Genomic DNA, 17,197 nt, shown 5'->3' on the forward strand with positions numbered 1-17,197 from the left:
CTGAAGCATTAGATTTATTATTAAGAAGAGAAACACCACTACTTAGGCAGTTATAATGTCTAATTATAAGGAGGCTTGGCTTTCCCTGTTCAGTGCTTTCTTTAACTACTGAGTCTGTGGTAGGCTATGAAATGAATAACTCAATCATAGAACTATAGGATCATAGAATGGTTTGGGTTGGAAGGGACCTTAAAGATCACCTCGTTCCACACCCCCTGCCATGGGCAGGGACACTTTCCACCAGACCAGGTTGCTCAGAGCCCCGTCCAGCCTGGCCTTGAGCTCCCAGGGATGGGGCACCCACAGCTGCTCTGGGCAACCTGGTCCAGTGCTTCTCCACCCTCACAGTAAAAAATTTCTTCCTTATGTCTTATCTAAATCTACCCTCTTTCAGCTTAAAGCCTTTCCCTCTTTCACCACATGCCCTTGTAAAAAGTCCTTCTCCAGCTTTCTTGTGGGCCCCTCTAGGTACTGGCAGGCTGCTCTAAGGTGTCCCCAGAGCCTTCTGTTCTCCAGGCTGAACAACCCCAACTCTCTCAGGCTGTGTTCATAGGAAAGGTGTGCATAGCCAGGAACAAAAGAAAGTCGGATGTGTTGTGAACCAAATAAATTATCAACAAAACACTGGAAAGGCATTGCCAAGCAATTACTCGGTACATGGTAGGGCAGGCTACCCAGCTGTCTCCACCGTTCACTTTCAGTCATCTCTCACTGTACTAGAAATTGAGGTGACCTATATGAATTGTAGCAAAGTGACATATTTTGTTCCTCTGCTGATTCCTTGCACTGTCCTTTTAGATATTTACTGACCAGACACTTATCCTTCAGTGACAAGATAAAACTAGAATTGTATCTACCTGCCATCCTACCAGCATCAGTGACTCTCCTACAACCTGATGACTATAATGGTCTTAAAAGTATAATACCACTGAAAAGAGCAACATAAAAAGAAATTGCTAGTGAGTATATCAGCTAATATATGCTCTGAACACTTTGTAGGTGATAGATGGTATAAATATTTGATTTGCTTGTTCACTTCGTTGCTTAAGTATTTGGTAATTTCACATTTATTAAAACTTGTGGGACCAAGCCATGGGAAGAAAGCCTGCCTTTTAACCCATTTCTGGATGCTGCTCTGGGACAGCTCTGGGGAGTGGAGAATTTTGGTCAAGGGGCAGTTCTGTGGATTATTTTTTTTTAATCTAGGTCAGAAATATAGGCAATATATGCAGAAATCTGAGCCATGGAACTGTACAAGCATAGTAGTGATCAAGATTTGATACCCTCCTCATCGGTCAAAACAGATCAAAACATTCCTCTGCATTCAGCATAAAAACCTTCTTATTTTGGAGTGATATTTTCCACTGCATATGTGTGCACAATCATTTGTGGATGTTGGCTTTGGAGGTTTTTTTGTGGGGTGGGGTTTGAGGTAGACAATATGAACAAAAAGCATTCAAAAATTTGCCTTCTAGGGAGTTTCTCAACTTTCCCCATCGAAAAGTGTCAGTTTAGGAACAACCTGTTGTCCCCATACTGTTGCTTGAGCATCTTCAGTTTAGGACCTAGAACTCATCTGATCTGTCTTAAGGTGTTTAGAAAGTTAAATGCCCTGTCTAAATTTAATCTTTAGACTGCTTTCTATAATCAGTGGGAAGTTAGCAACCTACAGAGCACAGTTCAGCTCCATTTCTCTTTGGGGTGACTTTACAGCTGGGGGAACTTGTCTATTGTAATTGACTACAGAAAGATCTAAGTAAGAAGTCATTTAAAAAGTAGGTCTCTAGTCTGACTTAAAGTTACCTGACTGAAGCCTTCCTTATTAATTGGATCCTGATGATTAACCCTTAAAGTAACATTTAGATTCATAACAGTATTTTTATGCAATAAATACAGACAATTGTGTTCATATCCAGGCAGCCAGAGCAGTAGAATCATCAGAAAATAATTCACCAGCTTTACATGAAAAAATACAACAGTATGTTGTATGCAAAAAAAACCCCGAAAACAAAACCCAAGCTTCTTTCCAGATAATGATTAGCTGTCATCAGAAAAAAAAATGGACTTTATTCTCATTTCCAAGGGATGAGATCTGGGTCTGCTGGGGTTTTTGTTTTCATTGTGCTTTTTAAAAGGCTTCGGAAACATTTGTTCTCATGACACAATCTCTTTCATTAAAACAGCATGCGCATGGCTCAGTCTCAGAGTATGAAGCATGCGCAGATCACATCATCCTCCATGAGAGTGGCTAGGACAGTGGTTCCCACCCACAGGTTCATGTGCTGCTGCTTGTCTTTCAGATTCCTCCTACTGATATTAGCTATTCTACCTCCACTGGGACAGTGGTCCCACTTCATTTGGCTTCCTTACATTCAGTAAAATGTGACTCCCAACATTCAGTGCAGTTCCAGAAACTGGGGGGATTCAAATGCATCCCAAACGTGATGATAAAAGGCAAGGATAGTTTCTTTGACTAGCTTGGATACATTGCCATTGCTTGTCTTGCATGCTATTGCATCCTCTCCCTTGTGGTAGAACAAAACAAAATTCCCAAAGCTTTTGTCTTTGGAGCCCCAGGATGAGAATGTGGTAGATTCAGACCACCGTAAAGGGAGGGAAGCAAAAGCAGTGAGGACAGTTTGGCTTGAAACCTTCTACCTAAAAAAATTCAGATCTCAGATTCTTGCACCCCAAGAGTAGTGGGAACTATTTTGGATCATCTGAGAGATGAATTTGATGTCTGGATATATGAGATTCCTGGCTTCTGCAGCAGATGTTTTAGCCTTGCTCAGAATAAAGAGTGGGAACCACTGAACTAGAAATACTTTTCCAGAAACAGTCATGCAAGGAAATAATGCAGGTACATCCCATCATGCAAGCTGGATACTCTCCTCTCTGTGCTTTGCATAGTATTGGAGTTTCATAAACAAACGGTACATGTATGAGAAGAAAAATAATGAATTAATGCTAACAGTCAATCAAAGGCAGCCCTCTTCCATGTATTTACCACTTTCACCTAACAATGACTAACAATATTCAGGATTTTTCTCCATATTTTGTTCAGTTTATCTAATCACTAGATTTAGTTGGTGTCAAGTAACTGAAAGCAAAAGGCAGTCATGTTTACTCCAATATTTTAGTACATCACCAGCTGTACTTATATCGGTGAACGTAGCTTTGGGAAATCAAACATTCTGAAAGAGATTTCCAGCAGTATTCTGATTTGAACTAATCTCAATAGAAATTAACACAAAACTAATGTTAGGAGGACAGCCATGAACCCTGCAGTGAACACATTCAACTGATCTCAGAGAGTCCCTGACTTTTCTGAATTCTTAAGAAGAGCATTTCACATTTCCAAGGTACTTCTGAACTTTGGCCAATAAGCTTTCTCTTTTACGAAGTAACATTCTTTTCTATAGAGAGGATCTCACAAAAATGTTCAATCTCAAAATAATTGCAACTTCTTAACAACTGATGTTTTCATTTAAAAAGCCACTTTGCATCCTGAATCTTGAGGTCTGAATTTGCAAGTTTCTAACATCTGAGGAGAAAACATCCCTTTTTAGCCAGCCAATTTCCACACTCTTTGGTGGTGTATGTCCTCATTGATATTTAAGTGTAGGCGTGACTCTAAACCCAAACTTACCTACTATCCAGATTATTTGCCCAGAAACATGAACACAAGTCCTGACTTGGGCTCAACTTTGATGCCCTTCAGAAAGAGAAAGAACCCTTATGCACACTAAAGGCCTTTGCTTTGCCCCTTTTCTCATTCGCACTTTCTAAAGTGATTTGAAATGGTAAAAATAAGCAATGTCACACAAACCCATGGGGAGAAAAATCCAAGTTCAATTCTTTGTGAAAACAGGATGGATATTTTTCACCAATGGATGCAGCCAGCAATGTAGGGAGAAATCATATGGATGTTGACCCACTCTCTGCAGTGAACGTATCTCCATGTATCAACCGCTAGAAAGCAAACCAAACTGAAAAATCAATGTCTCTTGACTATTTTGCATGGGCCAATCATCCAATGAAAAAAAACGGAGTGCTTCACTAGCAGCTTTCCAAAAGCTGAAGAGCTTCAGCTAGAAAAGCTGAGTTCTGCGTGATGATTTCACGTATGTGGAATGAAGTGGGAATGAGAACAATGAGCTAAAGTTGAATGTAAGGAAGATGTTTGTGTGGGGTAGAATAAAATGCTTGACAATTTAGTCAAAATATTATCATTTCTGATTATGTTTCTTTCAGATTCCAGAAATGCCACAAATTGTTTCTAATCCTCTTTGCAGGAAGATAAAGTTCTTGCCCCACATCTTAGGTCACAGTTCAGCAAGATATTTAAGCATGTCACTAACTTTATTCAGATGATCAAAAGCATCCACTTGTTTTCCATTTGCTGAACCAGAACCTGCAAATACACATGCAGAGATGTTGTTCCACTGAATGTAAATGCAAAGTAACTTGCATGAATTTGTGTTGGCAGGGTTGAGACTGCATAAGGAACGGTATCTAACTCTTGCAGTATATTTTTCTTACAGTAAATTTTTAAATTATTTGCAGAGTAGGTTAGTATCATTCCCATTCTATGGAAACAGAGAAAAGCACTTGTTTCTAAGCAGATCATTGGCAGAGCCAGGATTAGATTCCATATTTTCTGAACAGCAGAACAATTAACTATCTGCAAGGCCATGCAACTTTCTTTTTATGCTTAAATAACTTTTCAGTCTTATCATCCCTTAGTTTTTATGGTGGTTAGATGAACTACTGTAGTAAAAACAGAAAGTGCAGGCAAAGAATGGCATGCAAGAAATATGAAAAGAGTAAGGCTCAATTGTTACTTGAATGTATATACCTAAGTTTTCTTGTGAGGCTTGATCCAAAGAATGACTCCCTACTAAACATGACATTACTGTAAAGTGAAGAAAAGTTATTAAGATGAGACGTTAATGATTACCCATGAAAAGTTCTATGAAAAAGAATGGGAACAGCCTTTCATTTGTAGTTAATGTAGTGTGCAGATCAGAGCGGCTTTTTTCTCCTTCCTGTTTTGGGCAGATGTATTAAAAAGAAATGCTGACAGTGAAATTTTCCACCTTGCAAAGTACGATTTTATTTTCATTATGCTGCTACTACTGGCAATACAAAAATGCACCACATAAAATGCATTCTTTCATACTTACAGAATAAAAAGGACTAGTACCAATTCTGCCGCTTAAAAAAAATAAAACCAACTTTCCAAAGGCAGAGAAATACTATTTATCTTGTAGAGATAAGGAAACAGGGATAAATGACTTTTCTGCAAACACGAAATAATAGATCTAGGAATGAACATGTGCTCCTGGTATCTAGTTCTACAGTTGGACAATGCTGATTAGGAGCAAGTCCCTAGGAGACAGTTCAAAATCCTTCCCTATAGTGCCTGTACATACAAGTGTCAAAGTTTCAACATTAGTAAAAAATCAGTTGAACAGCTGCTAACAACAGAGCTGAAAAATCAGGCCCAAAATTAATTTCTCAAACATAGACACAAAAAGTTGGTTCAAAATAAACAATATGTCCATCAAGCAAAGGCTCATCTTAAAGGTAAGTCAGACACCCAAACGTTTGCTGAATGATTTGCTGCACTCCAGCAGAAATGAACATTAATATCTCTTCCACATAAATCTTCTTTCCTGGGAACTGAACAGATGCAAAGGCTTTGCAATACATGCAGAAGAGCAATTACTATCTGAGATTTCATGGGCTCATAGGTTTAGGCATTAAGGAAGAAAAAGCTAGTGGCACCTCTGGCATGAGGTCAGTAAACTCCCCACCAGTGAGCAATGAGTGGCACAGCCCCAGTTCCTACTGGGTTGGGTGACTATGCAGGGCATGTAGGGAAAACGCCGCTCTTAACAGAGCATCATCATATGTACCACTTCACTGCGTAATTACAAAACCCAGCCTACTGCCTAGCTGAAGGGTAGTCCAATGTGCTCTTCATGGTATCTCACATCTTCACAGTTTTAGTTTAAAGGGACCTTCAATAAAGCCTTGGGCTGCTGCCAAATTTTAATCTGTTTTCTGTTATCACAAGTCCTCCCCTGCAGCCCTGCCTTGGGATCCAGCTTCTGAAACAGACTCTTCCACTCTGTTGTCTCCCCTGTGTTTTTCCCAAGTGGTCTAACAACAAGGAGCTGCATCTAGTTGTGACTTTGTCATGATGCCAGCTCCTCCTTTCAAGGAGAGAGCCTAGAAGGATCTGACACAGAGTTCATCTCTACTACTGTGGAGTGCCTAAAGAGAAGTGAGTAGAAGAATAGAATAGAAACCCTGCCACTTAAAGTGCTATCTATCCTCAAATTTTCACACAGCCAGGCCTCATTTGTAGTTTATTAACTAGTTAAATTTTCTGACTCTTCTGGGAAAGCTTTGGACCAATTCTTCTCTCTCCTTTACCAACCACTGTTCAGACAATGCAGTTTATTACTACAGCTTTCCCATTAAGGACTTAACTGATGCAAGAACCTGGAGACTGAGTGCACTTATGGGCTGTTCTCTCCGGTAGGACTGTGTTCCCTTATTGCTCATTTATTTCAATACAGCCTTAAACGCAAACTGCAGTGGAGTACAAGTAATACTTTCTACACTAAATCACTGTAGGAGGAATAGGAATATATATCTCTATATATTTAATTATCTGGTCTGTAAATAAGAATTTTATGAGAGATGGGAGGTGGGACTGTCAAAACAACCCGATTTAATGGCTCAGTCCCATGTCTACTGAAGTCAGTGGATGCTCCCACAAGTACCATCATTTCTCTGTTTACCTGGAGGGTTTCCAATCCCCTTAATTGAATGCTTATTTCCATAAACACATTCCTACTAACAGGAAGGTTCCAGTGCAGGTTTACTGATGATTTTGCTGAAGGTTTTTAAGTATGTAACAACATAAAAGCAAGACATATGCAACTAGAATGAGGGGCCTTGGGATTACAGTTTTAAAGATTTCGAGCTATGAGTCATATTTTTCCATTTTTAATCCAGTGCGTCAACATAAAATGACTCCTTCTACTGGCCTGAAAGAAAAAGTATCTCAGAAGCTACTTCACAAACTGTTCTGTCACTGCAGGTGCAGAAGCTTATCCAGGGGGGCTGTGACCAACAGCAAACTGCAGCAATCATTCACTTGCCTAATTTTAGTCTGCTCTGCTGCTGCATCTGAGTCAGAGCATTTTGGCTCAAGGTATGGAGTTCCATACTCAAAAGAATTTCAGCTCCTAAGCTCTCTCCTACATATTAAAGGCCAAAATCCAGCTGCTGCCAACACTGGAGATGACTAAAATCACCAGACATCTACGTTAATGCAACAGCTTGCTCATGACTGCTTAGCCTTGGCAGTGTTATGGATGTACAGTATTTAAGGTTCATGAGGGTTTACAAACTAGGTAACTCCCATCTAAGTAGTCTTTGAAGAGGAGCAAGTTAGCATCTAATGATGGTGGCAAGAGGGGTTAGTCATCTTTTCCCAGTAATTCAGCACTACAGCATTTGCCTGTATTGTAAGAAAACAGGGTAAGTTTTTCTTTTCTGTTAAAGGAGGTTCAAACCCCAAAAATTGATAGAACAGCAAGTGCAAATCTGGGGTTTTTTTCACCTTCCTTTGTTGAAGCTGTCTTGTTGTGTTAGCTTTGGTTGGGATAATTTTCTTCATAGCAGCTGGTATGGGGCTGTGATTTGGATTTGTGCTGGAAACAGTGTTGACAACACAGGGGTTTTCATTATTGCCAAGCAGTGCTTACACAGCGCCAAGGGCTTTTCTGCTTCCACCCCACCTCACTCCACCAGCAAGCAGGCTGGGGATGGGCAAGAATTTGGGAGGAGACACAGCTGGGACATCTGACCCCAACTGACCCAAGTAATATCCCAGACCATGTGATGTCATGCTCAGCATATGAAGCTGGGGAAAGAAGGAGGAAGGGGGGGCATGTTCAGAGTGATGGCGTTTGTCTTCCCAAGTCACGGTTACACATGACGGAGCCCTGCTATCCTGGGGATGGCAGAACACCTGCCTGCCCATGGGAAGTGGTGAATGGATTCCTTGTTTTGCTTTGCTTGTGTGCATGGCTTTTGCTTTACCTATTAAACCGTCTTTATCTCAGCCCACGAGTTTTTTTCTCTTTTACTCTTCTGATTCTCTCCCTCATCCCGCTGGTGGGGAGTGAGTGAGTGGCTCTGCGGGGTTTAGCTGCTGGCTGGTGTTAAACCACAACACGTGTTGCATGAAATGCTCAATAAACAAAAAGAAAAAGAAAACTTTTCATCAGGCCAGGGACTGAAACCCAGGCCTAACCTCTGACTAGCAGTTTCCAAATTTTGCTACAATATTGCTCTTTTTCTCCGTGTTGTGAACAGGCATGCAAATGGAAATAACTTCAGCATGAGTCTGTGGAACTATTTATCCTTTAATTGTTATTGACTTTCATTGTGGGTGATCCATTGATAGCAGTTTAGCATTAAGTATTACACATTTTTTACCTGAGAAGTTGAATTATTTTGTGTGCTTTTGAATCTGCAGCTTAGCTGAAGGGGGTTATAAGTACATCATTTACATTTGAGACCTTGCAAGTTGTCTGGCAATGACTGCTCTGCTGTAGCCTTCAGTGACTGACCAGTATTAGGTTTGATGATTCCTTCATTCTCTTTGGTTGTAAATTCCCCAGAGTGACTGGGGGCTTTCCCATCTGTTTCAGCAGGGCTGGGACCAAGGCCTCAATCTAATGCAGCTTTTTTAGTTCTGCCAGAGAGACTGACTATCCTACTGATCCATCTTAGCCAACCACCTTAGTTTTTTTCATCAAGAAGTCTTTCCACGTGGTGAATTGACACAGACTTGATCCCCTACATTGCAACATTGCTCTGTGCAGAACTATTGAGCAATAACATGAAGCAGGACTTTAAATTTACCCAAGAACGACCTGGATGCCATACTCTGACTCTATGACATGGATCAAGAGAAATCTAGACCATGATTAATCATAACGAACAATAAAGCCGTTTACAGACAATCAGCAAGCAACACTGCATTTGTACAATTAGCATTTTAGCTGTATTGTTAAACTGGGAAAAAAGCAAGCAATTAGGAAATGGATTGGTTAATCATTTTTAATGACTACCTGTGGTGTTAGTAGCATGTTTTGGTTAACAGCTCATGAATCCACAAAGCACCATTTAACCTGCATCCTCCAATAGCTGTATCAAAACAAGGCTATAGTAATGGCAGCTACGTACCTGGCAGTACCATCCAATTGCTCTTTCCTTTCAGAGGAGATGGGAAGCATTACAAGAAAGCAAGGAGAGAAGAATTACATAATACATTCAACAGATTTTTTTAAACATAAATTGCTAATCTATTGCTAATAGTTTATACCTCTTTTGTTCTGTGACCATAACTGACACAGAATAAAAGCTACGTTTTCAAATAGCCATAAAGTGAAGAAAGTGATATAGGTTCCTGAAACAAATCTGTGCTGCTTAGGCTGGCAATCCAGTCTTTGGTGAAAAGTGAACTCCCTTGTCCTCTCTCCCAGGACCTTATTTGCAAAACATATATTACATTTCAAGTTGCATTTGAATCCCAGAAGAACCTACATACAATGAACAAGCTTGAAGTCACAGTAATGAGTCTAGACTCCAGGCGAGCCTGAGAATTCTCTGAACAAAACCTTAGGTCAAGAAACCCTCTAGAAATGACTCTATAATGGATAATGTGGGAATAGATAGAGCATGAGAAGGGATAAAGTAAAGGAAAGATATGTACTGAGCCTTGATTAGACACTTGTGGGTTTTTTTCTTAGAGACTTCCTTTGTGACACATGTGAAATCAATACTGAAGAAATATATTGTGAATAAAGCAAAGAAAGAGTTAATATTTGTAATTTGAGCTTTGTGAAGGCAGGAGCCTGAAATGTTTCTTCAAGTCAGTTTTGAGCAACAGCTGGAGCTGCAGTATTAGTGGACACAACTTACATGTGGAGACCTCTGTTGGAGCTGAGCCACAGTTTAAGGGCACTTTTTTTTTTCAGAATGAGGCATAACAGCAAGTCCAGAATTAAAGTTTAAAGCATAAGCTTGGATAAGTAATGCCCATTATTGGTAGCTGATAGCCTATAGCTGAAGGTCTTGGCTTTCATAAGGCCAACCCTTGAAAATGTTAAGACCTCAAGGTGAGGAAGGTGCCTGTTTAAGACGCAGGAAAAGTGAGGATCAGACTCATTCCCATAAACATGTGAGCATCCATTAAGTGTGAATATCTTTATGTATGGAATGCTTTCCACTGAACTCAGAAGTAGTGATTAAAATAAAACCATGACCCCAAATCCACAGAAAAGTTTTCTTGTGAACCTTCAGTTACTAGTTCCAGTGGGAGACAGTTTCAAACATACTTTGGCTGTACTCCACTGAATTATCCCCTTGAGCAATTGGTATTGCCAAACAAGCATTTAACAAGCATTAATTCTGTTCAGATGCCATGGCCACCTCTGAACAATACAATTCTCAAGCCTGTTGAGTTGAAGAAGGGAAAGTAAGAATTTTCAGCATAATCCATATCTTAAAATACACTGCTGCATCATACAGGGTGTGAGGAGTACAGGTGCACCTGAAATTCAGGGCTAAAACTTTATCAGGATCAAAATTACAGAGAGAGAAATGGAGATTTCCAGGGCAATAAACTCGAGAGTCTTACAAAGGGAAGCTGACAGTGAGGCAGCCTTCTCCTTTGTTTAATGCCAACATGAGAGCCACTGATGGGGTTATCCATGTGCCCCTGATACATACCACCAGGGCAAGGGAGAAGAAATAGTTCCAGAACACAAAAGCATGTTTTTCATTCTCAGCCAAGAAGTTACCTGGCAACTATCTGTCACCTACAAAAGCCTCATTGATATATATAAAGTCTATGTTTCCTGTCCTGACTTACACTTCACAGAAAATGATGATGGAGACGTGGACAATGCACTTACCTGAAAAATGGAAATGACACAATTGATTCATAAAACCTCCAGGTAGCAACTAGATCAATCCTGTTGGGGTTAGTAGCATAGTATCTCCAGGCAGCCTGAATTATAAGGGAAAGGGAATAATTAGTGTTAAGTAAAGCTACTCCACAGGCTGACAGCAGCCAGATTGTTTCAAAGAACATAATGATGCACCCGAGTGACTATCTAGAAATTAATTACTAATCAGCTGTACCAAATGAGTGTCACTATATGGCAAAATTATTGACACTGGAGTATGATCTGGGAGAGCTGTTAAAAGGGACAGGACAGGAAAAGAACCACCAACATCAACAAGACATTATGTTTGACTAAACTGGTTTAATTCTCCTGTCTGGCACGTCTAAAAGAGCTTCAAGCATCACTGGACTTCTCCAGTATTTCTGGAAGTGCTTAAGCTAGCTTAAGGTACCATCAGAGGCAATTTTGCTGAGCAATTTTCTATTTCAGTATTTAGCTCCAGTCAAAATTCTTTATAGCACATACCTAAAAATTACTGTAGCTAAATTAGCTACCTGCTAAGTAGAGATACTTTAATTTAAAAAGTGATTTTAATTCCCAGCTCATCCCTGCAGCCCCTTCTGTTTGCTAAGGAGTGTTTTTAATGAGAACAGCATAGTATGCCACTCAGTCTGTTTCTCCTGAGGACTGGTTTGATCCTGAGAGTCCTCAGCACCAAATGCTTCCATCTGATATCACAGAAACTTTGTCTGTCTCTTTGTGGAAATTCTGCTATTTACTTCACTTCCATCAGGGTGTGTTCCACACCAGCTAAGAGTAGCTCCTGTCAAATTTTTCAGCCCTAGACTGGTAATTCTCAGCTTAATTTTCTGAATTAGTAACAAAGGCCATAACTGAAGTCCAGGTGAGCTAAGGAGTCTCTTCCCATTGAAACCTCTGATCATCCTGTGACATAACAGAAGATCCAGGGTGTGCTTCAGTTTTTACAAACCACTACTGTGTTACTTCAATTGCTGATTTCACATTAATAACAACATAACTGCACATTAAAGCACTCTCTCAAGGGAACTAACAAAACCTGGATTTTGGAAAGAATATGTTCTTGACAGCTTGTTTTCTGTGATTTTGTTGCACTGATGAAGTTGATTGGTTTCCAGAAGCTAGCAGATGAAACCGTTTCTTCTAAAGACACTGTTCTTCTGAAAGATATTCTGGGAACTCAAAGATTCCTCAAAAAAATGCAAGGACCTCTGGATTAGCTAGCTCACTGTGAAAAACTGACCCTTTTACAAACACAGCTTCTCACCTCCTGCAATGGGAAATGAGAATTTGGGCAGGGGGGAAGTGGTGTCCCTTGTTAATATGATGCAGCAGTCTTCATATGCAACACTTTTTCAAGGAGGAGATAAGTGGCTGCAAACCTGAATGAGTTCAGCTGCTGGCTTTCTTCTTTTCTCAAAATGTTTTTGACGGTGTTGCTCCTGGACCTTCAGTGCCAGCCCTGAGCCCAAAATGCCCTGAAAGCAGAGTGTGATCCAAGATTTTAGACATTTCTTACTCAGAAAAAATGGATTACTGTTGAGAGGAAACAGGTCTGTCGGTGGAGATAGAGATGGCTACGTGGAACCTTTGTACAGTACAGCATGCCTTTCCTGCTGCCCCACTCATGAGGTATGAGGTTGTCATGACCCTCTCAAGGACCACAGGCCACACCAAATCATTTTAAGGTCCTCAACAGGCTTCTTGAATGTCTACTGCCTTTCCAAACTGGAGGTGTCTGGATGGTGTATTACGTTCCACTCGTATGCCTGTGTGGTAAAAAAGCTATGCCAACCATACTCTGGATTTGGGTGTGCAGAACTTCCCATCCTCTGTGAAATTCTTTCCAAGCCTTGATCTAAAGGAGAAATATCCTAAAATATGGACTTGGGAGAGTTTCTGTTGCTATTTGGCCCATCTCACCAACATCTTGTCTTGTTCTTCCCTGAGAATTTTGCAGACAAAGCAAATATTTAGCCCATGTAACACAGGAGAACAAATACACTTTCAAAAGCAATTTAGAGATCATTTCTTAAGTAGCCAGATGAGGATTCACTTAGCTAGATCAAAAAACTACCTTTACTGTCACCTTCTAAATTCCCTTTAATCTTAGGGGGCAGAAACAGCACTTTTGTGGTGGTATCAGAGATCTCCTCGAAGTAGGAAGGGAAATAGGTGAGATTAAATGCTCTGCAGAGCTGTGCTGGTTATAAAGGGTGACCACCAGTCTGTGTTGATCATTCAAATGTAATCTCTAGCATAAAAGTGTTTAGAGCTTGGTAAGACAGGCCCAACACTAATTAATAAAACAATGGACCCCATATCTTTTAAAAATATGTGTTGTGTGGCTATGTCAGTACCAGTAAACTAACCTGAGCCAGGGTACAGGGTGATGACCTGCCTTGTAATTTCCCAGACTGCTCACTTACTAGATCAATTTTGGCCTGTGCCAACTAGCACTGTCTCAGACAATGTCCACACATGGTTTGAGGAGTATTGGGGTGACATATTGTTCTCAATAGGCTCTACATGAAGTTGGGAAGAAAAATTTACTTATATAGACCAGTTCAAGTGTCTGAGTCACTTAAAAAGGATTTTGATTCCACCAGCAGTTTAGATCACTTTACCTACTTTTTGCAAGTGCACAGTGCTGGGATGTGGCTAACAGAGGAGAGGGAAGGTACTTACTGCAGGAAGAGCAAAGAAAGACACTCCAATGAGAGAGAAGGTAGCTGCTATCAGCCGTCCCTCCCATGTTTTGGGAGTCTTGTCACCATACCCAATCGTAGCGAGGGTGATCTGTGGACAGAATGACCAGGACTTCCCGTAAGAAAAACAAAGTCACCATCTCTGCTTTTAAATGTCACCATGAAACCTGCCTAATTCACCTAGCTCTTTGGGTGCTCATGCACAGCTTCTTGAAAAAGGATCTTGACAATGGGCCAACCAATTATTTTTTTTAACAGCATCATAGTCCACAGGCATTGCACCAGGAAGAATGGATTTAGTCTAAAAGCAGCTGCCTCTTTAGGATGAGTTTGCTGAAAGGGAACTCCATGTGATGTCGCAGGCAGAGTGAGTCTCCTGCCCACCATCAGTGCAGGTAGGAATGGGACTTGTCAGTTAATAGCTTGCAGAGCTTTAATAACTGATCAGGACTACCTCTCTCTGAAGCCCCAGTCTTTTCAAAACAAAGATGACTTTGTGAAAACTTACTCCTTTCCTGCACAACTGCTAATTTCCAACTGTGTACCTTTTATCACCAATGAGACTTTACCTAAATGTCCTGGATATGAAAGGATATGAAAATATCCAGGTGTTCTGTGCCACACTTGGGACTTTTTGATTAATAATGGCGGGACAGATCTTGCCATTTATGAGTGAACTGCATTAAATAAAAAATATGCTGCATTAAATAAAAATGCACTAAATAAAGAATAGTCACAGCATGATATAGACTCCCCTAACTGTTGGTAGCAAAGCAACATGAATTCTGTTACCAGATGGCAGGAATATTTTGTGATCAAATGACTAGTGGTGCAAACCACTACTTCTTTCTTCATCAGAAGAGACAAGAACAGATGTATCAAAGGTCCCTCTTGCTTGGTATCCTACTACCAGTGGCATTCCCTGAGTGATTTTTGGGCAATGTATGTAAAACACAAAAGAATTGTTGAGTTATCCTTTCCAGACACATATTTTCTACTTCCTGCATCTGAATCCAGAGACATCCTCAGTCACTGACTCCTTATAGACCAAACTTCCATGAGTGTCTACCTATACTGCCCAAACCTTTGACGCACTTTGCTAGGCCAACAGAACAGTCCATTGTCCAGCTCTGATTTTGCCATTTTCTGAGCGACATAGCTCTCACAGGCAGGATACTGTTGCCATGAGAGGTAGGTCTCATATAAGCACAGGCTCTGCCAGTGCAGTTATACCTAAAGAGACACTCCTCTAAAAGGTTTCCCAGAAGCCAGGAGCACAGACTGATTTCTAAAGGAGGTTTAAGCAACTAAAGGCCTTTGTCTGACTGAAAATCATCAGGGATATAAGTTCTGTTAATTGGTTGTAGGGGCATCCCTGCTTTGGTAATGTTATACCAGTAATATGCTCCTCACCCAAGTATAGCAGCTCTTATACTGTAATCCCTAACATCAATACTTTATCTCTTCCTGGATACAAAGCTTTTAAGTAGGGGATAAGGTATTTTCAGAGTCACTTACCAGCCCCCACCATAGTGCATCTGCATAGGTTTCAAACTCTTCTTTCATCTCCACCCCATTAGCATCCTTTTCAGGAACATCTTTTTCAACCAGATAAACAAGAAATGAGGATAGGATGAGCGTCAGGAACCCAATGTACCAAGCAGTGATGAGTTCCTGCAAAAGAAACAGATGGACAATGGAGGGACTGAAAACAGTCTCAATACCCACAGTGGCAGAGTAAACGTCAGAAGAGAGAAGCACAGAGGATAAGAGCAGAGCCGTTGCTGATGGCTTGGTCACAGTCCATGACCAGCCCAGCTCAGCACTTACTGGGAAATAATGCAGAGATTTACAAGAATTAGCCCTTACGTGGCATCCTCCTTGGGAACAGCTTGGAGCAATCTGCAGTTGTAGTTCTGCATAAAGCTGGGTTAAGGGCTTGGCAGCACCCATGACACAGGGTGCTGCAGGACTCTGTCCCTGACCTTGAGACTTCCCATTCCTGCTGCCCCTAGGCTTGGTCAGCTTTGGCAAGTAAATCAACAGCTCTGCCCTCTCCCTACCTCCAGACAGCCAAGGCTGCAGGATACAGTTCCTTCTCTTTAGGCATATCAAAGCAGGTTCCACCATGAATGATGTTTTCACCATGATCTGATGCAATAAGGACAGGATAATTGAAAATCATCTGCGTGAAAACAAAACCTGACATTCCTTGTTTTAGAGAGGGTGACTAAAGTGGAATGTGTGGCTAATCCCACTGAGGTGGGAAGTGCAGCAACCCAAGTTAAAATCTCATCAATGTCTGAAACAAAGCAGAAACATTTTTGGTGAAAGTCTTCCAAAGTGTGCAAAAAAAATCAATATTCCACTTCATTTTATGAGACCTGGATTGGGGGCAAAATATCTGGAGCTGAGAATTTCATAATTGAGTCTTGAGACAGCTCAGCTTTCTTGGCTAATTTCTACGGTGCAAACACAGAAGGAAATTCAATGGCTAACCTTGTTATCAAAATTGTCTCTTTAGTGTGTCTGGTAAAGCCAAGTTCTCACAACCTCTTCTTATCTCCCTCATCCAGCTGAGGTCCAAATGGTGGTGGTGGAGAATCAAATAAGGAACATTTGAATGACATCCCACACAATAAAGCCTTAAATGATTTCTAAACAATGTCTTTGGCACACAGACTTCTTCCATGATCTCAGTTTCCTGAGAAACATTTTTGACATAAGTGTTTATGTGCCACCTCCTTTGTAGCAAGTTTATATGGGGAAGAAACAGAAGCTGGTATGAAATGAAGCGGGGTGGGTATCCCTATCAGCCACTACAAAGAAGCAAAGTCTAATTATGCTGTGCCAGCTGGCATTTTAATTTTCAAAAAACCCTAAAATGTCAGGAATGTCATTCATGGATAAGAAAAAGCAACGTGTAGCACAGAGTATATGCAATTTTTCTATACCCTGTGCAGATGAGAATTCTAATCTAGAGGATTTTTATGCAGATAGTTTTTAACTTGTAATAATGTTTGGTGGAAATGCATGAACACGACATATCCGTCTGGTGCGAGACAGGATGTGTCTGACTACAGCATCAAGTGAGACCACATGAAGATGATTTTAGAAATTTTGTCTGTCTGGGTTCACATTGTGTGCATCTTTGTATTGTCTGACCCATGCTTGGAAAAAGAAATTATACCAGTAGCTCCCTCTGAAACCACATTTCTGCTAACCAGCCTCTTTCTGTCCCTTCAGAGTCCTGCTCCATCTGTTGATCAGACAAGTCTGAGAAGTCACTACAAACACGTTGCAACTACAGAAGCGTTTCTGTCAAATATTTCAGCTTACTTCACCATTAAAGGGATGTCCCTACTCTTATTCAGTGTAAAGGCAGAATTCCTGTTGTAACAAGTATGGGTGTAAACACTCTCTTTTGTTGCTTCCCAGCACCACTAT

At 40.7% G+C, this 17,197-nt stretch overlaps 1 protein-coding gene across 1 annotated transcript in view; it reads right to left on the minus strand.

The window, feature by feature from the left end:
* The window catches only part of KCNQ3 (potassium voltage-gated channel subfamily Q member 3), a 204,186-nt gene that overhangs the window by 16,455 nt on the left and 170,534 nt on the right, over nucleotides 1-17,197 (minus strand). Inside the window, exons 5-9 of the mRNA XM_040588673.1 lie at nucleotides 15,269-15,424; nucleotides 13,731-13,841; nucleotides 12,425-12,520; nucleotides 11,010-11,104; nucleotides 9,277-9,303 (exon numbers count right to left, since the gene is read on the minus strand). Coding sequence (XP_040444607.1) covers nucleotides 9,277-9,303; nucleotides 11,010-11,104; nucleotides 12,425-12,520; nucleotides 13,731-13,841; nucleotides 15,269-15,424 — 485 coding nt within the window. The remainder of the gene's footprint in view (nucleotides 1-9,276; nucleotides 9,304-11,009; nucleotides 11,105-12,424; nucleotides 12,521-13,730; nucleotides 13,842-15,268; nucleotides 15,425-17,197) is intronic.

The sequence above is a fragment of the Falco naumanni genome, chromosome 3 (genome assembly GCF_017639655.2).
Source record: "Falco naumanni isolate bFalNau1 chromosome 3, bFalNau1.pat, whole genome shotgun sequence".
Classification (NCBI taxonomy): domain Eukaryota; kingdom Metazoa; phylum Chordata; class Aves; order Falconiformes; family Falconidae; genus Falco; species Falco naumanni.